General features: G+C 49.5%; 1 protein-coding gene across 3 annotated transcripts; it reads right to left on the bottom strand.

Annotated features, from left to right (window-relative positions):
• Positions 1-110: 110 nt before the first annotated feature.
• On the bottom strand, positions 111-27,527 carry WDR91 (WD repeat domain 91). Of its 3 annotated transcripts, none has more exons than XM_027101824.1 (15): positions 27,372-27,527; positions 25,842-26,021; positions 24,848-25,055; positions 23,014-23,096; positions 21,894-22,024; positions 20,619-20,784; positions 12,553-12,708; positions 10,499-10,692; positions 9,767-9,917; positions 8,191-8,285; positions 7,891-8,059; positions 5,509-5,617; positions 4,565-4,677; positions 3,098-3,295; positions 111-647 (listed from the first exon to the last, which is right to left on the bottom strand). In XM_027101824.1, the coding sequence occupies exons 1-15, from the start codon at positions 27,492-27,494 to the stop codon at positions 483-485; spliced, it is 2,241 nt and encodes a 746-aa protein (XP_026957625.1). In that variant the 5' UTR covers positions 27,495-27,527; the 3' UTR covers positions 111-482. The 3 variants fall into 3 exon arrangements, with proteins under 3 accessions (XP_026957625.1, XP_026957626.1, XP_026957627.1); XM_027101825.1 differs by lacking the exon at positions 27,372-27,527 and adding an exon at positions 27,137-27,332; XM_027101826.1 differs by lacking the exon at positions 12,553-12,708.
• Between the last annotated feature and the right edge of the window lie 47 nt (positions 27,528-27,574).

Below are 27,574 nucleotides of genomic sequence, written 5' to 3'. Positions count from 1 at the left end.
GTGAGGTAAGAGCTGGGGCGCGGGGCCGAAGCTCACAGTGACCATCGCCAGGGCAAAGGGTGAAGGGAGATGCTCTGCTGCACGCGTACGTTCCAAAAAGAGACACCAGGTGACCACAATAACATTCTTTTTTAAAAAAAGAAAACTGAGCGAATATATACAAAATACTTTCAATCTCTTCTAGGCCAACAGAGCAGCCACCACAATGTTTCTCCTGCTTCCTGAGCTTTCCTCCCACCGTCTGGAGCCTGCTCCTGGCAGAGGCCAGCGTGCCGACGTCTGGGGAACACGTGCCACAGTTCTACGTGGCTCCTGTTCTCGTCAGGCGGCTGGACAGTGCCCGAGCCCCCTGGGCAGTCTCTCCCTGAAGACTCCCCACCCTGGCAGGGAGCCGGAAGGGGAGCGCCCTGTCTTCCTGAGCCATCTCTGCCTGCCTCCCAGGATAATACTGTTGCCGCGGGTGGCCCTTGGGGCGGGCCCCATCAGACTTTATGGGCCAGGAGGGTGGTCAGCTTGATCTTGCCGTCCATGGAGGCAGTGAGGCAGGTCCCGCAGTCCACAGCTGTGCTCCAGTCCACGGTGACCACAGGGGCGCGGTGGCCACCCAGGCTCAAACAGCTCTCCAGAACCTTCTCCTCCCCGCCCAGCTGCAAGGGGACAGGAGAGATGAGGTTGCATCATCAGGCACTGCTCACAAACACATCCACTTTATCCACTTTCGGTGGCCAAGCTGCCTCGAGCCTGGGGGCTGCCACCCCAAGCTGAGAACATGCCCAGGCACACAGGTCCCCCTTTCCAGAAAGTCTCAGGTTCGTTGCTTGGACCAGGAAATATCTTCACTTTCCCGACTACAGTTACTCCTTCAGCTGAAGTAGGAAATAAGTCCCTAATATGCTCTGAAAGACACAATTTTCCCTGCCACCTTTAACCTGCTGTGAGCCATGTCTCCTGCTTGTGCCTGGTGTTCTCTTCCAGCACCATCTGCCGCTCCCAGCTTCATATCATGTATCTGCCTCTCTGTTTTACATTTGCTTCCCCCAGGGAACACCAGCGGCAGGAGGGCAGGAGGGCAGGAGGGCAGGGTCTTGGTGATTCCCTGCCGTGCGGCCGGCACACACCCAGAGAGCAGTGCTGGCACCGGAGGCCCTGAGTCAGGGCACAAACACGGCTCTCCTCTGTGCCGCCAGCACCTGCTGTCCGGGACTCATGTGCACAGGTGTGAGGGGTCAGAAGGTAATAAGGAAGGGAAACCAGGAGCAGACTGTCAATCCAGCTACATGTAACATCCATGAGCAAGAAAGAGGAAGTATTCAGCCTTCACGGAGAAAACATCTTTAACAATCATGAATTATTTATAGATTGTAAAAATGGGACCTGAAGGTCATTATATTCCTTAAGTAATTAGACCCCATTTTTGACATTTTTTAAATGACAGAGGAAAATCTTTCAACCCGTTAATTGGTTATAGAGAAAGTCTGACTGCAAACCATATGAACTGATCAGGACAAATGATAAAGCCTGCACGATCAAAAATAAAATAATATACACACATACACACACAATCATACAGAGAGCAAAGGAGAGCCCACCTGAAACTCAACTAAATCTAAATAATAAAATAAAATGAGGCTTGTGAACAGAAAACGTTTTACAATACCTCCCGATAGCAATTACAAGAAATTATGGGGCTTTATATGAAACCATCACACTGTACACCTCAAATATATACAATTTTTGCCAACTGTACCTCAATAAAACTTTTAAAAGATTTTTAAATGTATATATTTAAATAAATAAGTAAAAATAAAGTGTGGAACTAATTTTTAAGGAGCGGTCAAGAGCCACCCAAATCATCACCATCTGCGGAAAAGAGGAGCCTGGGCGACAGTAAACCCAGGCCTCCTGGTGCCACACTCAAGGTCAACAGTCCAGAAGCCTCGTTACTTGCCACTTCAGCAGCCCCCTTCCCCCTCGCCCCACCGTTTGCCCTTGCTCCCCTCTGCCCTGTGGAGCCCCAAAGCCCACCTTCCTCCACATCCTCCCAACCCCTCCTCCTCCAAAGGCCTCAAATCCACAGACAGCCCCCCTGCCCAGTCCTCCCTGAGGACTCGGCCCCCACCCGGCTTCCTCCCCTGTGGGCCCTCAGCTCTGTACTGTGGTCACTGTTGGTGCTCGCTCTAACTTGAGCGTGAGCCCCAGGAGAGCGGGGCCACACTCTCCGTCTCCTGTGTGCACTGCCCAGGGCCAAGGACACGCCCGCAGGCAGCTGCCGTCCAGAGCACCGGCTGCCCGCCGGCTGTGAGCCATGCGGGGCGAGCTCGGGGAGCCCCAGAGAAAGAGCATCCCACTCCATGACTCTACCTGCAGACGAAACACCGCCAGGCAGAGAGCTAACACCGAGGCTCAGAACTGAATCCACGTGGCAACGCGGAACCAGACCATGTGCTTAGGCCACGACACAAATCCTCATCCCTAGTCTATTTGGTAGTGCTAGTAAAATAGGAGAGGTTTATAATTTCATTCAATCATACATCCAAAAAAAAGTACATGAACCAGAGAGGCTGTGACACGAGAATTAAAATAAGCAGATAAACTGAGTGGACAGCTTACATCCCGTGTGACAAATCACACCCCCCGGATTTCTGTCCCAGCCATGGATTATAACGTCCTTGACCCACAGGACCTCCCATAAACAATAAACCTACACCAGATTAGAGTACCTGGAACAGACCACCTAGGCACCCTCCTGTTTGGGGTATGTCCCCCCAAACCAACCTACAGCCCTTCTCCCTAGCTCTTGAGGTTTCTATAGTTGGTATTATTCCCAAGGAGGGAGGCAGAAAAGGGACAGAGTCTCGTCCAAGGACAGTGACGGGCGAGCAGAGAGGATGGACATGCCACACTCATGCCCACTCCCGCCTGCTCCCTCGAGCTGGCCTGCAGCCGGGAGGCCCAGGCGCTGTCCATCCCGGGTCAAAGGCTTCTCCACGGCCATCGGGGAGGGACAGAGATTGGGACAGAGACAGGGACAGAGGCTCGAACTCAGCCGGGCCCAGACCTCCGAGGAGGAACCTCCCTGCCACCACCCGCCAGGTACCTTGTAGATGACGCCCCCTGTGGCAGAGCACGTCAGCATGTAATTCCCCTCCGAGTCAAAAGCGAAGAGTCGGCCCCGGGGGACCTGGACCTGCTTGTAGCCGCTGTAACCCGACAGCACGAAGGGGCCCGTGGCATCAGTGGGGAGGCCGTACTCGGACACCTTCAGGCCGCTCTTGTGGATGTTCCACTGGATGAACTGCAACCGCAAAGCACAAGCTCGGCACTCTCAGTGGGCCGGCAACAGAGCCCAGGTCCGGGGGGAGGAGAGAGGACAGGCCCCAGGAAAGAGGAGGTGGGTCCACAGGCCCCGGGAAAGGTAGTGAGATGACCACCCAGTCCCGACTCTTCCCAACACAATTTAAGCATTTTCTTAAGGGAAGAAAATCTAGAAAAGAGTCAGCCACTTCATGTCAAAGCCTGAACTTTCTCTCTGGCCTGACTCCAGGAAAGGGAAGAGGCAGGCAACAGCCTTCGCCTGGATTCCCATCTCTCAAGCAAGGGCAACGCTCCAGTGATTGTTATTATTACTGTTGTTGTTGTTGTCATTATTAATATTACTATCAGGGTTAGAACCCAGCTAGATTTTTCTTAAAAATAGGACAAGTTCCAAATACACTTCCAGTTTCCCAGCAGTGCAATCAATGCAACATGAGCAATGAGGGATAAGCTGAGCTTCACGTTTTGTAGTGCAAACAGCCCTTTAGCCCACCCAAGGGACAGGCTACCTGGGTGTGGCCACTGCTTAACCGAGAATCCTACTCAAATAAATAGGAAGTAGGGCTTTGATTTAAAAATCCCCTCTCATAGTTTTGAAAAGAAGAATTCATTTTGTAATTACTGTCTTCACTGGATAATACAAGTGGATGGTATACAATCCAAAAGGTACAGGAGGGCACACGTGAAAAGCTCGTTTTTCTCCCCGCTCTGCCTGCCCCAGCTCCCTTTCCAAGGATCCTAATGAATCTTTCCAGGGAGAATCTAAAGGGGGCACTGATTTTTACTTTTTTCCCCAGCTTCCTTTTTACATTTCTTGACTCTGTTTGGGCGAAACTGTCTGCAGCCCCCAGCCCTGGCAAGCCCTACATATCCATGCTGTGACCACCCGATGACCAAGCTCACTGAAGTACATCCTTGCACCCCTGGGAGCCCACCGAGTCAGCTGGGTCAGTGAGATGAGTCCTTTTTGCTACAACCAGGAGGAAGGATGTAGGTCTTCCCCTTTCATAAGAACAGTCAACTCCCACTGAACTCATTTAACCCTCACAAAGACCCTGTGAGACTGGTTACTATTTTCATCTGTTTTACAGATGACAAAACTGAGGCAGAGGCCCAAGGTCACAGAGATAGTAAGAAGTACAGTCGGGATTGGAACCCAGCCCGTCACACTATTCTGGCGCTCTCTAGAATCTCAGATGCCTAAGCCAGAGGAAGGGAGCTTCCTGACCCAAATCCCGTTCCCACCTACCTTCCCATCCTCGCCAATGCTGTACACGGTGTTCTCATCGTAGCTGAACTCCACAGAGCAGACCTCCCCGCAGTGGGCCTTCCAGCTCATAGCGCACTCATGCTGCTGCATATCTGAGGCAATGAGACGCCACTAGGATTCCCGCCCAGGCCCTGGGGAGACATCTGCCCACGGCAGGAGGTACCTCCCACCCTCCCTCTGCCCCATGGGTGGCAGAGGGCCTCCCAGACCCGACAGGAGTCACAGAGCTGACCCCTGGTGAAGAGTGGGCACTGGGTGCTTCATTTTACCAGTTGTCTCCTCCACTGCGCCTAGTCTTCTGCTAACCAATCTTAAACGGAAGCTTCTTTCACTGCATCAAAAGTCAGGTTCAGAAATCCCTGGGTGGAGCCTGAGCTCATCTGGGGAGCCCGTAAGTCTAGGAGGACACGAAAGTCCTTCCTGGGAGGGTGCTGTAACTTCCCACCAGGGAGCCCTGGAGATCAGTTAAAGATACAGTCCCCAGGGCCTTCCCAGACCCTCTGACTCTGGTCTCCTGGAACAGGCCTGGCGAGAGGAGCTTTAAACAGCACGCCAATGACTCTGACGCACACCGTTCTACTGCTCTCACGGGGACAATGAAGTGGTCACACCAAGAGGACAGGACGGCATTACTCTCTCGTATCCTCTTGGATCTCACTCGGGCCATGAGGACTCAGATCCAAAAGCTCAGGACTGGAGGACTGCTAAGCTCCACGCCGCCTCCCCGTGTCCACGGACACGGACCACGTGCAAGGTAATTAGGGGGTCCTGAAAACAGCAGACTCTGACCAAAGTTAAGTTCTATTACAAGCATCTTGAACTGGGGTTTTGCAATAGCCTCTAGTCCAGCTGGCAAAAATCCAACTCTCTTCCCTGGGGCATTTGAGGAGGGGACCAGGATGGCCGCGAGCACGCTTGCCTACCGAACAGCCGGATAACACCATCAGCTGCCCCCGTGACCAACAGGTTCCCATTGTGATTGAAGGCTGTGCAGTTGATGGCAATGGGCTCCGGATCCAGGGAGAACTGGAGCTAGAAAAAGGACAAACTAAATTTTAAAATGTAAGACGGTAATAAACCAAATTTCAAGACAGGTTCTGTTTGAAACGGGGAAGGAGACCAAAATTGAGGAAGGGCACACCAGGGCATAAAAAGTGTCGGTAATGTCCCACTTTTAAACCGTGATGGTAGGTAGGTGCTCATTTCACGGTTCTTCTCATTATTCCGTACACCTATGATTTCAATATTCTCTTCTATGTATTCAATATTTAACGAAAAGTTGAAAAATAACAAGTGAACATAAATTTACAAATCATGACAAGTTCTTAGCACAAACTAACAAGATTAAAAAGGACCTAACCAGACTGGGTGGGTATAAAGGGGAGCATCTACAAGATGCTGGAGGACAGATGTCAGCCGGATGGAGTGGGGTAGGAACACTCTCGAGAGGGGACAGCATGCAGAGAGGGCGTGTGGCTGCAGGATGAGGAGGACAGGAGGCACCAGGAGGCTGGAGCAGCAGGGAGGGCCAGGCCAGGCACGCTCCAGGGGGTGTGGATGGGAAACCCAGAGGAGCAGGAAGGGGCAGGACCTGCCTCCCTGTCTGCCCATCCCCCAGGCGCAGTGTGGCAGGCGGGCGCCATGGGGGGCGCTGTCCAGCAGCTGTCCAGCTGAGGGGTGCTAGCGGGCATGTCCCCGAAATGGAGAGGAGTGTTCAGACTGGAAACAGGTTTTGGAGGTGGAACTGACAATGTCTGCTCCTGGACTGACTTCAGGGTGAGGGAGAAGGCTGGCTCCAGAAAGACACCTGGTTTCTCAGTGGGACGCATCTGCCAGGACGAGGGAGCTAGAGAGCAAGAACTGACGTGGCAGGGTGGCCCTGACTGGCTGGAGAGACCTGCGAGGCTTCCAACTGGGAACAGGAAGGCGCAGAGAGGCACAAACGGAACACTCGGGACCCAGCCACCAACAAGACAGGAACACTTCAAGTGTCTGGTACCAGCAGGAAACACACTGCTGCAGGTAAGGGCCTGACCGCAACTGATTCTCCCAAGAAACACCACTGCCTTTTAAACAGGTGAGTGTAAACAGCACTGAAGCTCTCGGGATTCAGGGTCATAGCTGTAAGCATCTGCTACTGTTCTGGGTGGGAAGGCATCCTCTGCTGCTGGGGAAGCTGAGTCACAGGCCCTGTGAGCAAGCTTTCTCAAGACTGTCTTTTCTTAAGAATACGCATGTGTCCTCACTGCTTCTAGCTGCTGCTGCAATTTTTATGCAATTGTAAGTTAAGAGGCAGTCAGAAGGGGACTCTAGTTGTCTCCTGAAAAATAAACCACTTGATTGCTTCATAGTAAGTGAAAGAGGCCAATGTGAAAAGGCTGTCTGACTCCAACCATATATTCTGGAAAAAGCAAAACTATGGAGACAGTGTAAAGATCCACGGCTGCCAGGGGCTGGGGGCAGGGGAGACTACATGGAGCACAGGGCGATTTCAGGGCAGTGGAAATACCCTCTGTGACACTGTAATGGTGGCTACGTGTCATTACACATCTGTCCCAACCCTTAGAACATACACCACTAAGACTGAACCCTGATATAACCATGGACTTTGGGTGATTATGATGGTCAGTGTAGGTGCATCAGCTATAACAAATGTGCCCCTCTGGTGGGGGATGCTGACAGCAGGAGAGGCTGTGCGTGTGTGGGCAGGGGGTCTATGGGGTATCTCTGAAACTTCCTCTCAATTCTACTGAGCCTAAAACTGCTCCAATAAAAGAAAAAAAAACTTGGGGCTTCCCTGGTGGCGCAGTGGTTGAGAGTCTGCCTGCCGATGCAGGGGACACGGGTTCGTGCCCCAGTCCGGGAAGATCCCACATGCCGCGGAGCGGCTGGGCCCGTGAGCCATGGCCGCTGAGCCTGCGCGTCCGTAGCCTGTGCTCCGCAACGGGAGAGGCCACAACAGTGAGAGGCCCGCGTACCGCAAAAAAAAAAAAAAAAAAAAAAAACTTTAAATATTAAAAGAAATTAAATTAAAAGATTTTAAATAAGCCAAAAGGGCCTGATAAGAGGCTGTGTGTGAATCCTAAATTTGTGGCATGATGCTGAACGACTTCACTTGCTGGCAATCTGCCCCACTGGAGTATTACTATTTTTCAACACTTAAATGTTGAAACCTCCTCACAAATCAAAATCTTGACGAGCCCAAAGCAAAGAGGGAAGAGACCTCAGAAACGGAGGGCAGCACAGGCTGTGTGCCTGCCCGGGAGTGTGACCAACCCCAGGGACACCACGGGGCAGGCCCGCACCTGCTGCTTCATGGTTTTCGTGTCCCACAGCAGCAGCTTGCCAGGAACCTGGTTAGTGCCCTTGCTGCCGATGTCTGGTGCGGACAAGTCCACCTGGGCAGCAAGGCTCGGAGCTGCAGCTGAACAGACGAAAGAGGCCCCGCTGGGGCTACACGCGAGAGACAGAATCCTGCAACACACGTGGGGCCGGGTCAGTGCTCCGCCCGTCCACAGAGGGAGGGGGAGCGGGGCTCGGGGGCTCGGCCAAGGCCAAGGTAGGCCCGCCGAGCACAGCAGTTGAGGGAGCGGCCTCCAGCGCACCTGGGCATATCATCGTTGATGCTGATTTCACAGAGGTTCTTCTTGGCTTCCGTGTCATAGAGGCGCACCGTCCCCACACCGCTGCCCAGCAGGAGCTGGAAGGAGAAAGGGCGGGAGATGCAAAGGACAGCTCTGGGTCAGGCCCGCTCAGGAAGGCCCACTGGGGAGCCAGGCCCACCCCTGTGCAGTGGGCCAGGCTGTGGGGTGAGGCCTGCCTCCACTTCTCCAGCTAGTTCAGGGGAAAAACCCGGCTACAAAGGACCTCATTTAAAACTTAAAGACGTCACAGGTGACCTTGAACAGAAGCAAAACCACAAAAGGAATGTGTGGAATAGAAGCTCTATTGCTACCTCAGGTAGAGCTGGAAATGAGACCCTCTGCCCACCCACCCCCTTCCAGTTTAAATCCCAGCTGTCCCAGTCCTGCCCTCTGGCTCCGGATCCACCACCACCTCCCTGGGCAGCGGCCCCAGCTGGTCACTGGGCTGGGTGACAGCCCCATTTGTGTATCCTGGGGACAGCTCTGGCTCTGGGCCTACAAAGGCCTCCAGAAAAAACAGAGGCTATCCTTGTGATTTATTTGGTGAAAACTTCAAAGACAATAACGAGGACCGCCAGAAGAAAGCAACAGAAGCAGATCTGAGGGTGTCCCCCAGGAATATTCCCTGGAATATGGCCTCAGCATTCACCTAGCAAACTGACACTCGTACAGGGAGAGCCCCGAGATCCTAGTGCCATAAGGATAATTCCTGCAGTTGTCAAAAATTATTTAAAGGGCTTCCCTGGTGGCGCAGCGGTTGAGAGTCTGCCTGCCGATGCAGGGCACATGGGTTCGCGCCCCGGTCTGGGAAGATCCCACATGCCGCAGAGCGGCTGCGCCGGTGAGCCATGGCTGCTGAGCCTGCGCGTCCGGAGCCTGTGCTCCACAACGGGAGAGGCCACAACAGTGAGAGGCCCACGTACCGCAAAAAATAATAATAATAAAAATTAAAAAATAAAAAAACAAGGTCTGCTCCTTGGGCTGCTGAGTATGATCCCCTCCAAAATGGAATACGGTGAAGAAAAAAAAAACCACTATAAATCAACTTTATCTCCTTAACTACAAATGCTATGTCAAATATGCTAACACCACTGTGGGAACCCCAGGATAGGACACACCCCCTCCGGCCTGGCCAGGGAGGGGTCTCAGCAGGAGGGGGTGCAGCTGAGAACGCTCGTGGTGCGCTGTCAGAAATGTGCAGGGATGGCAGGAACTGGTGGGGGAGAGCAGGCAGGGAGCCCGTCGCTCTGCAGGAAGACGAAAAGCAAGCCAGACCACCCCACGCAGGAAGAAGGCCTCTGCCATCGGACAGGGTCCCACTGCAGCCTAATTCCAATTCCTGTTAATCCAGTAACCTCCAGATAGGAGCCTGCTGGGACAGTCCTGGATGTGTGGTCCCTGCCTTCCCAGTGAGAGAGAGAAGGGAGGGGCTCGTCTTGGAGGCCCCAACCAGGCCTGTGGTGCTGGAGCCACTGGGGAGAGCCCTAGAGAGTTCTTCACTTAGACCACAGGTCCAGCAACAAGTAAGACCACTCACCAGCCTGTCCCGTTTGGTGGCCCACTCTAAAGAGAGCAGTGGCGACTTGGAAATGGAGGAGGCCTTGGTCTGCATGATGGGGTTGAAGGACCACACTTTGATGACCCCATCTACGTCTAAGCTGGCGACCCTCCTCCCCGAGCAGTCCACTCTAAGATGAGAGAAAGGGGGACGCTGTTAGCACCCTTGCCTTAGTCCGCCGTCCTCTTCAGCGCACCCAGAGGATTGCTTTTCTGACTCTCCTGCTGAGAGTCAAATGCCCACACTCCAAGGACAGGCGTGAACTACTTCTAGAAATATTCATTCGTTCATCTGTCTGAGAACTACTTACAAAGCATTTATTCAATATTATGTGCTGAGCCCCACCCTCGGCACTCGTGTGGTCTCTAGAGACGGAGAGCCTCCTGCATCACGGCTCCAGAGCCCATCACGTCCATCAGAGCAAGGGATCACCTACCCTCTGGGCGTTACACCCCAGGATCAGGAGGGAAGAGGCTGACCCGGCCAACGGCAGCTCTCGGCAGCTGTCCAGCCCTCCTCTGACAGTTCAGGGGTGACCACGGTCCCTCCGGGCCATCCCACCCTCCGCATCTCTGTTACCTCTCATCATCCTGCTTGCCACACCTTCACACGCACAGCCTGAAAACCGAGGCTTCCCAGGGAGCCCAAAACCCACACCATCAGCCTTTCCCCCAGAGGGCCCTGGCCCCGGCCAGCCGGCCCGACACCCACCTGCAGTGCATGATGGAGGAGTGGTGCTCTGCGTACTCCTCCTGCCCCAGCACGATGAACGGCTGCTCGGGCCGGACCCCCCCACCCTCAGGGCCTGCGGCAGGAGCCCGCGCCAGGGTCTCCAGCACCTCCACGTGGAGCTCCGGGCAGGGCTCTGCCTCCGGGCCACCAGCTTCGGGCTTCTTCTCTGCACACTGCACCAAGCAAAGGGGGCACAAGTCAGCTGTGAGGGGTCTGCACCGGGCCCAGCCATTCCCCACGTCTGGGGACACACTGCGAGATGTCTGGGACGCAGGCCACAGCCCTCGGGGGAGGATCCTGGTGGTCTCAGGGTCTAAAAGAAAGAGCTCTGAACTACAAGAGCCTGCTCTGCTGGCGGCCCCTTCCTAGAGGCCCTGCTCCTCTCACAGGCCCTGTGGAGGGAGTGTGGGCCACAGGCTCCCGGCCACAGCTGACGGGACTCGGGACACGCACCACCTTGACAGACCAGGCCAATGATAACAAGAATCAGTGAGTGAGTGAGTGCCTACTGCATTCCAGGCACTACGTGAGTATGATTGATTGCCTCATTTAATGCTCCACCCAAACATTTCTGATCCTACTATTAACCCCACTTTACAGCTCTGGAAAGTAAGACTGAAAGCAGAAGTTAAATAACTTGCCTAAGATCAAGAGCTGGCCCGGGGTAGGATGCTGATGTGAAGCCGGGTCAGCCAGAGGCAAGCGTGGCCCCTTGCCAGTGCGCTGCCATGTCAACCAGCACCTCCTCCTGGGAGAGGGGTACTGAGAGACTGGGGCGACGGGCCAGGCACAGAGATAGACCCGAGCACAGCAGCAGAGCCAGAGCCAGGCGGGGCACCAAATGGCACCCCACACACCCTGCCACCCAGGAGGGCGGCAGCCGCCCGTCTCTGCCTCCCTGGGACAGCAAGTGTTGGCCATCACGATTACTATCTGCTCACCCAGACGTAACCCAGGCCAGGGGGCACCAGCCAGGGCACTCTCTACCACCCACATGGTTCCTGAGGCTCCTCTAAGCACTCCTTGGGGTCCCAGAAGAGCAGTTCTACAGCAAAAATGGAATGAAATGGAATGGAATGGAATGGAATGGGGTGGGATGGGATGGGATGGGATAGAATGGAATAGAATGGAATAGAATAGAATAGAACGGAGTAGAATAGAATAAACAGAGAAACAGAGACCTCCGAGCTCAGAGAGGTACCTTACGGGAGTGGCTGAGCTCGGGTGCGCCTCTAATCCTACAGCACAGAAGGATTTGAGATCCGAGCCGTAAGGGTCTACGCTATCAAACCAGAACCAGCACAGGGCTGCTAACACCAAAAAATGCCTTTAAAACAGGCAAGTAGCCTCAATTAGGAGATAAATGGTCAACAAGGTGACTTAGGCAGTAAATCCCTTTTGCCTTCAATCCAGAGTATTTGACCGAAACAGAAGCAGCTTATACCACCAGGAACAGCAGACCCCAACCCATATCCACTAGGGAGAGGAGTCCCTGAGCTCGCGCGGCAAGGGCCCTGGGCCGCAGCACGACGCTGCGTGGACACGTGGCTCTCGGGGCAGCAGCTCCAGCAGGGAGTGCAGGAGAAAGTGATCCTGTGATTGAGCAAGTCTGGGAGATGCTGGGTTAAACCAAGGGAAACAGGTCCCTCTCCCACCGACTCTGAGCGCCCGTGACATGCTAACACGCACAGTTAACCTAAGGGAAGGACAGAGCATGCAAGGGGTCCAAAACCAATTATTCACAGAGCTCACCTTCTGGGAACCTTTTCAGAGGCCAGCATTTTATGGCCCCTGTTTAGGGAAACACTCCATCGGGAAGAGGGATCACTGGAGAGCCAGGTGGTTTTGGAACAAAACAACCAAAGTGCAAGCAATTAAATCCAGTTAGGCAAAACCACACTCTACACAGCAGAAGAAATCAAGAGAGGTAAGAGCAGGCCCTACAAGGCCCCCCCCCATTTTCCATGGCCCTCCACCATGTGGCCGCGTGGTGTCCCTGCAGGCGGTCGTGAGACGCCAAGGCCAAGCCATACCTGCAGAGTCATGGAGAAGAGCTCCTTCCGTTCCTTGCCATGGTCCTGCAGGCGCCGCTGGCGGTGCTGCGACCAGCTGGACTCCCCAGTGGCCAGCCCGCTGAAGAGGCTCTTCCCGTCCTTGGGCGCACATGCTGGCTCCCTACCCTTGGTGCTCTGGAGGACGAGACACCAGGCTGTGAAAAGTCTCTTCCTACCTGGGCCCAGGCCATGACACCTGGGCCAGGAGGGGAGCAGGGGCCAAGGGGTGGACTCTCCTCTTACTCCTGGGTAAGGTTCCTCCCTGCCCATGCTGAGAGGTAGTTAAAATGTTACTATGTCAGCCCATGAGCAAAGTCAAGGGCAAAACATAAGCAGGCTGGACCTCCTCCTTTCTGTTCCCCACTCCCCCATCCTAAGAGGACAGGTACCCAGCACTTCTCCAGCTGCCACACCTATCACCTGGAGGTAATACATATATATCTCCTTGATCTAACTGGAACTGTTAACTTTATTTAGCTTAGCACTTACTAAGTGACAATTATGAGGCAGATCAGGCCCTACGCTGGGTGTTACAAAGATTTACAAGCAATTATATGTTTGGGCAATACAGCAAAAAAAATTATGCAAAATAAAATCACCCCTTTGGAGGGAAAAAGGAACACAGTACCCTCTTGTTTTGGGCCAAGTGCATGACTAAACCAGCCAATGTTAACAAATATTGAGGTATTTGGAAATGATTACAAGGCAACCAGAAAGTCTTAATAGAAATTGTTGGAAACTCAAGGCCTTTTGAGCAAGATAAATTGGACAAGAGAGAAATTGGCATCTTCTGGCTCCTTTTCATAGCAAGCGAGATAAATTCAACCAAGGTTACAGCAAATGAACTCAGTAATTCCCACTCCTATAGAGACTGAAGATTCCTAATCTAGAGCTTTTTAAAAAGGAGCTGCCACCTCATCACCTTTCCAAATTATCTGGCTGGTTTCTTTTATTCCACCCTTATTCCCACAAGTTGTGATGGTCACACTCCTACCCCGCCAACACACACCTTTTTTTTTTTTTTTTTACACTCTTAGCAAAGGGATAGGATGCAAACAGCCGCTATGGTTTGAGACCAACCTCCTCACAAATCATTTGTACACAAGTCCTAAGTAAAGAGAATAAACTGAACCAAAGTCTATTTGTGGGCTTCTAGTTCTTCTACTGGTTATTTTTTATGTTAACACTAAACAACTTAAAATGATTAACGTATGTTCCTTGGGACCCCGGAGTCATGTGAACAGTTAAGAAAGGAAATTTTAAAGGCTATTAGTTTACCTGGAGCCTAACTGTGGCTGACCTACACAGGATTGGTTATTTTTGGTTTTCTGATGAGGCGACCTCCATTGGTATCTACTTGTGCTTGTAACAGATGTTTTCTCTAGAAAGAGTATTTGATTCTCTGAATTCTGACTTATTTTGGGAAAAGTAAAGATCTTAGTTAAGATTTTTTTTAAAAAACCTAAGAAGAAAACCAACAACAATAATAACATCAATATATACTACTCATTGAGCATTTACCATATGTAAGGTGCCATGCTAAGAACCTTACAAACATTCCCTTAAAGATGAGGCATTATTTTAACATGGGGAGCAGATGTTTAGAGAGGTTAAGTTACTCGTTTAACACAGGGAGAACTTGACAGAACCGGAATTTACATCCAGATCTGACAGTGGCCCCAAACTCTGAGAAACCTGAAGAAAGAAAAACCATGATGGGAGCACATGGAAGAAAGTGACACTGAAGAGAAAAGATAAGAAGAAATGTCATAATCCTGGAGCAAAATAACAACCAAGGTAAGGCCCTTCTCTCAGTGCTTCCAGCCATTCTTAAGAAGTATCCCATGGTCCATGGAACACTGAATAGGTCCCACAGTTTTAGAAAGTGGAAGATGACTCCTGTTACCTTCCCAAAAGTAAGAGGTGGTCCTGAGGTAACCATGGTCCCTCACACGGTCCCGGGGTGGGTAGTGGGATCGGGGGTGGTTGACTCCCTAGGAGGAGATCCAAGGATGCCAACCTTCATTACACAAATCTATTAATTCCTCCCTGTATCTACTGATCCAGAGGGCAAACTGCTCAGACTAAAGAATTCCACAGGGGAGGCTATACTTATATCAGACAAAATAGACTTTAAGCCAAAGACTGTAATAAGAGACAAAGAAGGCCATTATATAATGATAAAGGGGTCACTCCAACAAAAGGATATAACATTTGTCGGGCTTCCCTGGTGGCGCAGTGGTTGAGGGTCCGCCTGCTGATGCAGGGGACACGGGTTCATGCCCCGGTCCAGGAAGATCCCACGTGCCGCGGAGCGGCTGGGCCTGTGAGCCATGGCCGCTGAGCCTGCGCATCCAGAGCCTGTGCTCCACAACGGGAGAGGCACAACAGTGAGAGGCCCGCATACCGCAAAAAAAAAAAAAAAGATATAACATTTGTAAATATTTATGTACCTGACATCAGAGCACCTCAATATATAAAGCAAATATTAACTGACCTGAAGGGAGAAATAGGCAGTAGAAAATAATAGTAGAGAACTTCAATACCCTACTTTCACCAGTGGATAGATCACCCAGACAGAAAATCACTAGGGACACACTGGACTTAAAACTGCACTTTAGACCAGATGGACTTAATAGACATTTACAGAACATTCCATCCTCAAGCACACATGGAACATTCTCCAGGATAGATCATATGTTAGGCCACAAAACAAGTCTTAATAAATTTAAGGAGACTGAAATCATAGCAAGCATCACAATGGATGAAACTAGAAATCAATTACAAGAAGAAAACTAAAAAATTCTTAAATATGTGGAGACTGAACAACATGCTCCTGAACAACCAATTGGTCAAAGAAGAAATCAAAAGAGAAATCAAAAAATATCTTGAGACAAGTAAGAATGGAAATACAATATACCAAAACTTTTGCAAAAGCACTTCTAAAAGGGAAGTTTGTAATAACACCTACATTAAGAAGAAAGACCTCAAGTAAACAACCTAACTTTACACCTCAAGGAACTAGGAAAAGAAGAATACATGAAGCCCAAAGTTAGTAGAAGGAAGGAAATAACAATGATCAGAGTGGAAAACAATGAAATAGACTAAAAAGTCAATAGAAATGATCAATGAAACTAAGGGCTGGTTTTCTGAAAGTTAAAATAGACAAAACTTTAGCTTGATTTACCAAGAAAAAAAGAGGACTCAAATAAAATTAGAAATGAAGAATTCCAAAACACGTCTCCAAAAGCTCTAACATTTTGATAGACAAGACAAAAGAAGAACTGACAGCAGAGGCCGTGTTTTCTGGACTTCAAAGGTGGCTATGGGAACTCCACAGTTGGCTATAAAAATAGTGCTGAGAGGAAGAGGAGTTTCCAGGGTTGACGGCTGTTTTCCGAAATAGTGGGATCCTGGCAAGCAAGAAAGTCTCGAACAGCCTGGCACAACTATGATTCAGGTTTGACAGATTTATCAGCCTGACCAAGAGATCTTTAAACTGGATATTTGAGAAGGAAAATAACCCATTTAATATTGCATGCATTCCCAAAGAAAGTACACAGACCACAGGGGTATCCCACCTTGGAACCAAAGGCTGGGAAGGCTGCAGAGCAGGCACAGGCACTTGGTGGCACACCTGTCTTTCCTTACTCACCTGCTATACCTGATAAGTGGTGTTTTTTCCTCTTCCAACACGTGGTTTTAAGGGTGCTCAATTCAATTGGCCCAAACTGATGGAACAGAGAGGCTTAGGATAGACTTCAAATTTCTCTAGCTGACACAAAAGCCACTTGTAACCCTTCCCCAGCAAATACATTACAACATTAAGAAGAACAAAAGCAATGCTACCCTGTCAAGTCAAGATGGCAAGGAAGTTGTCCAGTTTATCATTAGGTTGGGGGCTGGACAGTACTCCGAAATGAAAATTCACACAGGCATTAACATAAGGCACTGCAATAAATTAAGAAGAACTGTCTTTATAATGATAGGGTAGTTTATACCAAAAGAGCTATAGACCTAAGTGTGACCTATCAGATCCTGCTTAGAGAGAGCTTCTCCTTAAACTATATCTAAGTTATTTACGAAAGAAGGGTAAACTTCAACAAAAAATAGCATGCTAAAATCTGATGAATGCAGCCATCCACCAAACACCTAAATAAGTAAGTTAAGGTAAACTTGTGTCTAGCTACAAATGCATATAACTTAAGTAAATGTTCACTGTGATACAACTGGTAATTGAAAGTTTTATTTTGTTTGAAGAGCAAACCTCATAAAAATCTTAACTACTGGATTCAGATAACATTCCAACAGTCCAAATTATATTGTCATATTCTACCATAATCTACCTGTCTCCTACAGTTCAGGAGAGGTATCTTAACCTATGTTTTATCATTTGACCTTCTTGCTTCTCACTCTAGGGAAGGATCTAAATTCATTTTCGGTGGCCTGAATAGAGCTTACCAGGCAGTCGTCCAAATGGAACAGAGAACAAGTTCCAGTAATTTAGGCTCACCTGAAGCAAAATACAGACACCCAGAAGACAAGCCCCAGTAACACAGAGATTACAGAATGAAAGACGGGGAAGAGGGTTCCCTTTTCCCCATCCTGCTAAGATCCATGGAAACAGCCCCAAGGGCAGCATTCTTACGGCTGATGTCACGGGAGCTATGAGGCAGTTTGATACTAATAAGAGTTACAAACACAGAAGTCTGTGGTTGCTTTGCTTTCTTTGCATTACAGCCAATTAGAGGTTATCTCTGTAATAACCACAATTCCCCCTCACAGTCCCAAATGGACTGAGTAGTTATGGAAGGAGTGGAATTATAACTGGAGGGGAGGATGGGGTAGAACTGCAGTGGGGGAACCTGCTGAGGAGATGCCCACAGGGGCTTCTGTCACAGAGATCCCAGAAGAGCTTAGGAATTGTGGTTTTACAGCTACTTCCATGTGTTTCTAAAATTTTGCCGCCCGATTCATAGTGAAAGCACAGAGAGTGTATCGCCATAACTCTACATCTATAATTTTATGAACTTTTCAGTGATAACAACAACAGTTACAATGACTGATCACAAGTGGGTAAAATGCTGATGTGATTGAAACTTACAATGCTATGTATAAATAATATTTAAAATAGGAAAGCCTCTCATTTTCTGTATTGCTAATGTTTTTTTATAAATTTTTGTTTAATTTTTTTTTTTTTTTTTTGCGGTATGTGGCCGTCTCACTGTTGTGGCCTCTCCCGCTGCGGAGCACAGGCTCTGGATGCGCAGGCTCAGCGGCCATGGCTCACAGGCCCAGCCACTCCACGGCATGTGGGATATTCCCAGACCGGAGCACGAACCCGTGTCCCCTGCGTTGGCAGGCGGACTCTCAACCACTGCGCCACCAGGGAAGCCCAAATTTATTTTTTATTTATTTATTTTTGGCTGTGTTGGGTCTTCGTTGCTGCGCGCGGGCTTTCTTTACTTGCGGTGGGCGGGGGCTACTCTTTGTTGTGGTGCATGTGCTTCTCATTGCAGTGGCTTCTCTCGTTGCGGAGTGCAGGCTTCAGCAGTTGTGGCACGCAGGCTCAGTAGCTGTGGCTCGAAAGCTCTAGAGCGCAGGCTCAGTAGTTGTGGTGTACGGGTGTAGCTGCTCCGCGGCATGTGGGATCTTCCCGGACCAGGGCTCGAACCCGTGTCCCCTCCATTGGCAGGCGGATTCTCAACCACTGCGCCACCAGAGAAGTCCCTGTATTGCTAACTTAATAACACAACTCATGTTGTTTTGCTTATTAAGAGTAAAAAAGAAAGAAGGCGCTCTGGCATGGCAGTAGTGAGGAAAAGACTACGAGCTTAATATGCACTAACGAAGCCACGTAGCTGATTAAAAAACCAATGTCATTTTCTATTGCGTTAAAAGCAGTATAGCATTAAAATCACAGGAAGTGATCATACAGCTAACTGCATTTGGTATTGGTAAGAGAGCATCCTGAATTGTAAACTCAAATTTGGCCATCGATTGTAGAGAGGAATTTAAAACTTAGAATGTCCCCCCTAGAAGAAGAGAACCAGAATGGTGAGGGGTCTAGAAATCATGCCACGTGGGTAAACAGTTGGGCAGAAAGGAAGGAATGAACATAGTACTTAGCCTGGAAAGGACAGGAAGGGTTGTCCTAACCAGAAGCCTTATTCTCATAGCTCGAAGGCAAAGCTAAGGTCAGTGAGTAAAAATCATAGAGGTTTCAACTAACAACTTTCAAACAGGCAAACATCCCACATGTACAAGCAGTGACCTCCCCAGCACAGGAGGCAATCAGTCACAGGACGTGCCCTCTCTCAATAGGAGGGTGGGGCAGGTGACCTTTAAGCTTTCTCCAACTCTAAAATTCTGTGATTTTTCTTGAACCTCAAATATACTAGTTATCTTTAGAACTGAAACATCACTGCTGAGTCAAATATATCAGTAAAAAAACAAGTGACCCAACCACTGGATTTTTCAGATTGCAGACATTTATCAACTCCATTCAGGAAATGGAAAGAAGCCTGCCTCTGCTCTGTTAACATGCCACACGGTGATCCAAGCTTTGTTTGAATATATTTCAGAGGTAAAGGAAGGCATGTTTTCTGCAAATTACACATTCTTACCTTTGTCTCCTGAACAAGAGCCATACAAAAAATTTCCAATCCCATTTCACCCTCACCATACGACACCTTAGCGCCTGAACACGTAAACATAAGGCCACAGGCTTAAGCCCAAAGACCCCGTCTCCGTATTTTCTTTTAAGTTAATGAAATTGAATTTCATAATTTCATGCACATTTTAAGGGACGCAGCATTCCATACGTCATCTATTACACTTATAAAATCTTGCACAGTGAAAGAGATTTGCAAAGCAAACCGTAAAACTTACTCAACCATATTCTACAAAACTGCAGTTCTAATTTTAAGGTTTGAACTTCAAAAAAACAGTCGCAGAATAACCATGACTGATTTTTGATGCCCCAGACCCCCCCGATGCTAAGGTTGCAGTCATTTTGTATTGCTGCCACTTTAGGTCTCAGAACTGACTTAGGTACCCAGGAGGCCAATACCTTCCCAGCTACAACAACTACAACTAAAATGTATCACGTGCTTATAAACTGCCAGGCACTGCATATACCAAGGGCTCTCATATCAGCTCAAATAACTCTACCCCTAGGGAGTGAATGCTGTTCTCATCATCCCAAGTGAAGTGGGATGAGTTTAAGCAATCTGAGCAAGGATGATAAACAAGGTACAGTTGCCTGACTCCAAAGCTCATGCTCTTTCTTCCCTGGTGTCCTGCTCAATGTCTGCACTTCAACAACAGTACTAAACCCAAGTGCTGTGCTAAAAGCCCCGACGTCCCGATGGCAGCCTTGGGGCGGACCCCTTTCTCCCCAAGCGGCCCCACGCTGCTGCATCACTTACACCTGTCCTCAAGCCAAGGGTGGCAGGAGAGGAAGGCAGAGATGATGACAACTTACTGTATCTGCGACTAATAAAAATATATTAAAAGGGAAACGGTCCCTACCCGAGCAATAAGGCATAACTATGGGTCTGTTGAAGTTTCACTCTGGCCAGCACTTCTGAAAGCAATGAATTCTGACCATCTCTGCTCGGAAAACTCCTCAATTTTGGACATATGCTGGCATAGAAGAAATTCTCTTGCAAGCTTCTATAAAAGTGAAAAATAGCAAAACTGCTTTGTAGAATCAGGAAATAACAACTTGTAAAAGAAATACTACACTGGATTTAGAAGTAACTTTAATTTAGTCTTTATCGACATGCTACTTTATATCACCAAAAATCTAAAAGTCCAGAATTGCTTGAATTCACACTTGAGTCAACAAATCACAGTCATAAGCGCTCATGAGTTAGAGGACATTTACGAGAAACGGGAAGGGGCCCTTCAGAGCATACTTCCTCTTGTCACCATCCACCCTCCACCTGCAGGTCCTAAGGGAGGGTGGACAAGTCTCCACCTGACGAGTGGGATGTCGGAGGCCTCCTGGCGAGAGTTAGAAAGGCAGGACTTGCACTAACCTGGCCGCCAAAGGACTCCTTCTTGGCCGAGCTCTGAGCCTGAGGGGGGGCCTGGGCAGGCAACAACCTTGAGGGGCTCTTCTTACTCTGAGGCAGCAGCGAGGACAGGAAGCCCACGCGAGGCGACTGGGAGAGGGAAGCGTTCCTCTGGCTGCACACCATGGCTCTGGACAAGCAGACACAGCACAAGGTCACAGCGCTGGAGGGGGAACCTGGGAGAACCCAGAGCACAGACCTCCCAGGCTATGGACGCTGCCAGTGACCAGGGCCTTGGCCAGGTTCGCACGCCTGGGCCTTAAGGCGGCGTGATGCTTGGTGCTGTTCTCGTACGAAGGGAGCCAGCAGCCTAACTGGCACAATGGTGAAGGCTGCGGCTCTCCTTTGAGGGCCGTGGTAAAGCTCAGAGCAGCGCTAATAGCCACTGGTCACATGTGGCACTGAGCACCTGAAATGTCTTTAGTCCAAATGGAGATTGTGCTGGAGGCGTAAAATCCACACTGGGATTCAAGACTGAGCATGAAAAAGAGTGTTAAATATCTCATGAATACTTTGTTTATGAATACAATATTTTGGGAAAGTTGGGCTAAATAAAATATATCATTAAAATATATCATTAAAATTAGCTTGTTTTTCCTTTTTTTAACATAGCTACTAAAAATTTTTAAGTTAGATTTTTGGCTTGCACTTTATTTCCATCGGAGGGCGCTAGCTCAGAAACTAGAGCAGTTTCATCTGCTGCAGTACTTGGCCACATGCAGGTTTGGAATCTGACTGCCTGGGTTTGCATCCTGACTCACCAATCGCTAATTCTGTGACCTGTGGTGCCTACGTCTCTTCAACTGCTATTATTCTCATTGCCTGGGTGTTCGGCTGTAACTAGCTGTTTTTTAAGGTTGCTCAAATACCTCTCTTCCAACCTGCCTACCTTTCCAAACCCTGAGACAAGAGCATGCTTCTACGGAGAAATGTATCCAACCTGTGGTTGGCAATCGTGTCATCCAAGAGGCGCTCCTTTCAGGGCACAGAAACTTCCCAGGGCTTCACGAAAGCGGCTGTGATTATTAACCCAGGCTGCACACGTCTGGATGTGCAGGCCCCTGGAAGAGCAGGCCTAGAGGCTGGGAGGTAGGGGACAACTAGAGGACCAGGGGACCTTACTCAGAAAGCTCAGACAAGAACAGTGAGCACCGGGGAGGCTCCTGGCAATTCCACGTCATCGCCAGGAGGGGAGAGCACGGGGGACAGAGGCGCGGAGTGGGCGCAGCACACACTCACAGTTCCGAGTCCCCCAGGCGGTCCATGTTGGAGACATAAGAAGGCAGTCTGTGCTGGACTAAGGCCTCTTCCTCTTCTGGCTGTTGCTCCTCTTTCTTCAGTCGGTGGATTTCAGCTTGCAGTGCAAACAGCTGCGTAGAGGTGGGACGAGTAAGATGGGGATCTCACCCAGCCTTCCCTCCCCTGAGGAAGATTAGACTCACGTCACATCTGAAACCCAACCACACTGGCTCAAAGGCCGCTCGCCCTCAACCTCGGAGTGCCTCTCTCACTCTCTGCTGACTGGAAAAATGGGTGAGGCTGCTGGTACTTGACTACAGGGAGGTGAGAAAACTAAAAACCGTTAGATATTAAAAAAACCATTTTTTTTTTTCTTTTTATCATTTGACTCGCTTCTTCCTGAATTCAGTGAGAAAAATAGTTCTACCCAATCCTGCTTTGCTCTTTGGAATCTACAAAATCAGACTTTGGAACTCAAATGGAAAAAAGAAATTTTAAATGAAGGTCAGCATTTTTGACCTTTTGCCTGAAAGAAAATTATACACACACACCCAAACCCAAGAATCTTAAACCCCCAAACCTAAACAGCTTGTAACCTTCCTTTTTCTAAAAAATCCTCCCTTTTCTGAAGATGTGTCAATCTCAAGGTTAGAGAAATGCCCCTCAGGCAAAATGTAAAGGCAAATGTGGGTCCCCTGGAGCTATCATTTTACCAAACTAGAGAAACCTAGTTTAGCTTAGCTGAGAACAATTAAATCATTTCTGGGCTGTAAACAATACAGATGTGGGGACAGGTGGAAAAGGACTAGGGGTGGGAAGCAGACGTATGAAAGCAGGTTAGATGTAAGGTGACATCAATGCCTAGAGTCTTTTTCCTCTTAAAAGTTCACTCCTGTTACTGTGTTGTTCGCACTACGTGACTTACAACATGAACCTCACCTCTGGTTTTCAGAGACTTGTCACATGGCCCCCAAATCCCCAACACTGCCTTTCTGGTGACTCACTTTCATCTGAGATCAGTGCTTTCCTCTAGTGAAATCAGCCCTCCATGGCTACGACCTAATTTTACACATGAAAAGCAGAAGTACTTCCCAAGGAGCAAGCACGGTTCGCAACAAACCTTCTGGCGCAGAACTTCATTTTCTTCCTGAACCTGGTTGGTCCGCTGGCACTCTGCATCGAAGTTCAGGATCACGGGAACCGGTGCACCAAGTTAAAGAATAAACCTGCCTCTTAATCAACTTGACTGGGGTGATTATGTCACGATGTGTACGTACCCCGAACCATCAAGTTTTATACCTTAAATATATACAATTCTTAATTGTCAATTATCCTCCAACAAAGCTGGGAAAAATAGCTGATTAAAATAATTCAAATCAAAAAATAAAAATAAAATTCAAATCAAAAAATATATTCTATCACAAACTCTGCAATAAGATAAAACAATTCAATACAAAAAAAAAGAAAGAATAAGCCTGCCTGCAAAACGATTAAAAGCCCTTCCCAAACTCTTGACACCACACCAACACCCTTGAACATGACACAGAGTAAAAACTCTGTGCTGTGGGCTCTTCACAGCTTCATGAATAGTCTCTCCCTTGACACCGGGCCTGGCCTGACTTCCTTCAGAGAGACTCACAGACACATGACAACCCGCCTGGCTAGCCCACAGAGAGGACATAAATCCAAATCTGACGCTTTCTCCCAAATACCAGCAGTAGAGGGCTAGTATTCTGCGGGCTTCACAGCCAGCCTAAGCTTTAGTGACACGCAGCAAAAAGCCAGCCCAGCAGCCAGTGGCTCTGCGGGCACACCGCCCGCTGCTCCACCAGCTGGGCAGAAGGGCTGGCCACTCGCCTTTCCCCTCCACAGGATGAGCCTCTCTGGCAGAGGTTCAGACTGAGAAGCAAGCTTTCTGCAGACTGCCACCCTATGAGCACCCACATTCTAGGTCACGGTGTCAGTCTTGCCTGACCACCTCAAACAGCTTCAGTCCAGAGGAGCACAGAGCAGGCAGGGCCTCAGTACCGGGGAAGCAAACTTCCCTAGAGGGCCCACGGGGTCAAGCCGTAACCACCTCTGGGCTGGGCGCCCTGTTAGTTTTGTTTGAAAGCCCTGGGGATGAAGGGCAGCAGTAGGGGGAGAGAAAAGGCCAACCTGGCAAGGGTGTAATTCACACTCACCACAGCACAAAAGGAAACACTCCCTTGCTACCTCCATCAGAAGACGTTCCTCCCAGAGCCAAAAGGAGATGGTGTGGGCCTCCCCACGTCCAGTTTATCAGTGACTCACCTGACAGCCCCATTCAAACCAGACTCCCTTCTCCTCCCGTGGAATTCCTGCTAGAGAGCAAGAGGGAGCGAGGAGGATGTCCTGGGCTTTCCACGACAAAATGGTAAATACGGTCGGCTGCAAATTATTCACATCCTCTCTCTCTTAAATATCCACCTATATTCTTAAAGCTGCTCTGTCCTCTGACAAGTCAAGGGATCCTAAGGTCATTATAAAGACAGTGACCCAGGCACTAACACAGGGAGGAAGTTCCAGCCCTAGAAGTGTTCTCACCTGCTACCTAATCCCAGCAAAGGCAAGTGAATCCTGGGGGGCACAGGGCATGCACAAAGGGTGCTCTCCGGGTTGGCCAGTTTCGCTGCAAAGCAGCTCTGCACTGACCCCTGCCTTTGCTGAGAGAGGCCCTATTTGAGGGCTCCTATCCCCCCACTGCTAGTACAGTCCCCACCCACACATGTCCACTATTCAGCAGCAGAGCTGCTGAACAACTGTAATAATGATTACAATTCCCGACCTACGATCTCCGGCCTACTGATCAAAATAACCACAATCTGTCCAGCCCCCTCACGTGACACATGACAGTGATCCTCGGGCATTTTGTAGAAGAAACGACTGCATTAAGAGTAGCCTGGGCCCCCAGCCCCGAGCAGCTGAGAGGATATGCATGCACTGAAACAGGACGCTCAGGAAGTTGTGCAGGGACACGATGAAGGTATCGGCCCACTGGCGAGAAAAGTAGGTAGCAAAGATGGGGTTGGTGTCTGGGGATGGCAGGAAGGGCAGGACGAACCAATCCTTCCACTCGGCCTGGTTCTGGAGCTCCGTGGCCTGCTTTGCAAAGAACTCCTGAGCCTTGTCACTTCTGTTTGTCTGCCAAGACACAGAGGAGGTAGCAAGGAAGGGGAAGAGACAGAAGTCCAGAGGTAAGATTCTTCACCACCGCACAGCAGACAGCCTCTGAATATTGGCCTGCTGGGTAAGTGGCCAAACATGATCTATAAACTCTATAAAATCAAAAGAATCATCACACTCAAGTTCCTTGTAACTTCAAAGAAGCTGGTTTAAACTAAAGTCCTGAGGGACCTCCCTGGCCATCCAGTGGATAAGATTTCGCCTTCCAATGCAGGGGGTGCGGGTTCCATCCCTGGACAGGGAGCAAAGATCCCACATGCCTTGGGGCCAAAAAACCAAAACATAAAACAGAAGCAATATTGTAACAAACTCAATAAAGACTTTAAAAATGGTCCACATCAAAAAAATCTTCAAAAAATTAATAAGTAAAATAAAATAAAGTCCTGATGATAAATACCATCCTAAAAATTAATTCCTAGTTGATTTTCAAATAATCTAAGTGATTTACTCCCCCAGGTCAGCCATAATCTTTATTACTCAAACTTTAACCCAGCTACTTATATTCTTCAAAACTCCACCCAGGCTTACGTGCTTAAAACAAGAGGGGAAATAGGAATGAGGAAGACAAGTCCAATCATCTACAGATGAGGAGAAAAAAAGTAGGAAAACAGTCAAAAATAATTTGCACTGTGACTGTTTCACCCTCTCCCAGGAGTAACAGAGAGCTGTCCCTAGGCGTTAAAAGAAAATCTATCTCTGGATCAAAGAACTCTCTCCACCAAGAAATCCCTAAACCAAAAGCACCTGGATTGTGTAGACGAGATAAAAGCGGAACAGGCTGGTTTTCAGCTTGTTGATGGTGGGTCTATACATATCCTCCAAACGGCTGAAGAGCCGACGTTCCAGGTAGTTCCAATAATCCCGAAGGGCAGCCAAGTCATACACCTGCATTAACTGCTGCAGCTGGTCCACAATCTTGTCCACCTGATGAAAGAAAGATGCGATGGAGAAGGCATTGAAGGACGGAAGGCAATTCTCTCCTCGTTCCAGAGTTAATACAGCTTTTTCCTCTTGCTGTGGCTTCTGGATGTTAAATTTTTTTTTCTTTAAGTTAGCAATCTATAAAACTTTCAAAACACAGGAATGTAATAGCTTTTAGGTTTTTTCCTGATGTATGTATGTGTTTTGACCCTCTACCAAGCATGGAAATTGCAGGTGTAAAAGCACCCTGGCCCAGGAAGGGGGAGATCTGGGTCCAGGGCCTGGATCTGCCTCTGACTTACTCAGCCACCTTGGCAATGTCACTTCAACTCTCTGGTCTCAGTTCCTAAGCAAAAAAAGATAGAGTGAGACAATCTCCATGCCCCTCCTGCTAACTCCTCCATTCCAGGATTCCAAGGCTCATGGTGAGATATACTGTCTCCTTCAAGTCCTCAAAGCACAACCAAAGTCCTGGCAGTTGCTCAGAGTATCAGCCAAAGGAGTCACCTCCTTGTGAGGAGCAATCATACCAGAGTACACAAGAAGGAAAGGCTTTTGAATATTGATACCATTCCAACACACCCATTTTATAGATCAGGAACACTGAGGCTCGGACAGCTGAAATGATTTGCTTTTGCCACCACCAAGTAGCCACTAACTTCGGCAAGACAAGGTCTCCTAACTCCCCTCCAGTGTTCTTGCTGCTAGCTCACTGCCTCTCTCAATTCACCTGCCAACACCAACTGAAGCCAGCAAATATACACACAAATCACACACATATAAATTCCAAGAACTTCTCAACAGAAAATCATGTCTGAGCAGGGGAAGTATTTTTCAAATGCACAAGGTCTTCCTCAATCGTGAAGCAAAACTGCCAATGAGTCACTGATAAAGCCGTTTCAAACAGATACTTGAACCCAGCTAACATGTTGGGCTGCAGACCCCTTTGTTCCCGATGCCACTGGAAGCCAACTTCAGAATACTTCTGCTGCCAAAACCCCAAACATCTACCCCACGTTAGCTCCTAAAACCTCATCGCCATCCTGACCAATGACTGGCCAGCACCTGCTGAGAGGCTGGGGGTGGAGAAGGGAGCCCCGGACCAGGAGTCAGGGCACCTGGGGTCCAGCCTCGGCGATGCTCCTAACTCGCTGGGTAACTTCAGACAAGTCACGTCCTCTCTCAGGGCCTCAGTTCCGCATCTGTCAAGCGACTGTCGCACGCGCTGATGTCGACGGTCCCCCTGGCGCGGTGACAGCGCCGCTCCCGCCCCGGAAGGCAGTGCTGGGGGAGAGCCAGCTCCGGGCTCCCTCGGGGCCGCCTCTGCCCGCGCCGCGCCCGCCGGCCCCTCACCCGGAACCCCTTCTCCTTGTCCGCCTTGATCTCGGCGTCCAGCTGCCGCAGCGTGTGCGTGAAGCCGCGGAAGAGCAGGTACTCGCGGACCAGCTCGTCTGTGCGCTCCACTGCCTCCGCCATCTCTGCGCCAGCGCCGTGAGGGACCGCGGCGGACCAGGGAGGGAGGGGCGTGGCCTAGGCCGCGCGGGGCGGGGCCGGGC

The sequence above is a fragment of the Aethalodelphis obliquidens genome, unplaced genomic scaffold (genome assembly GCF_003676395.1).
Source record: "Aethalodelphis obliquidens isolate GAN/ISIS:26980383/991018 unplaced genomic scaffold, ASM367639v1 scaffold5, whole genome shotgun sequence".
Lineage (NCBI taxonomy): Eukaryota > Metazoa > Chordata > Mammalia > Artiodactyla > Delphinidae > Aethalodelphis > Aethalodelphis obliquidens.
Note: the sequence above shows the minus strand (reverse complement) of the source record. Positions and strands in the feature narration are given on the sequence as shown.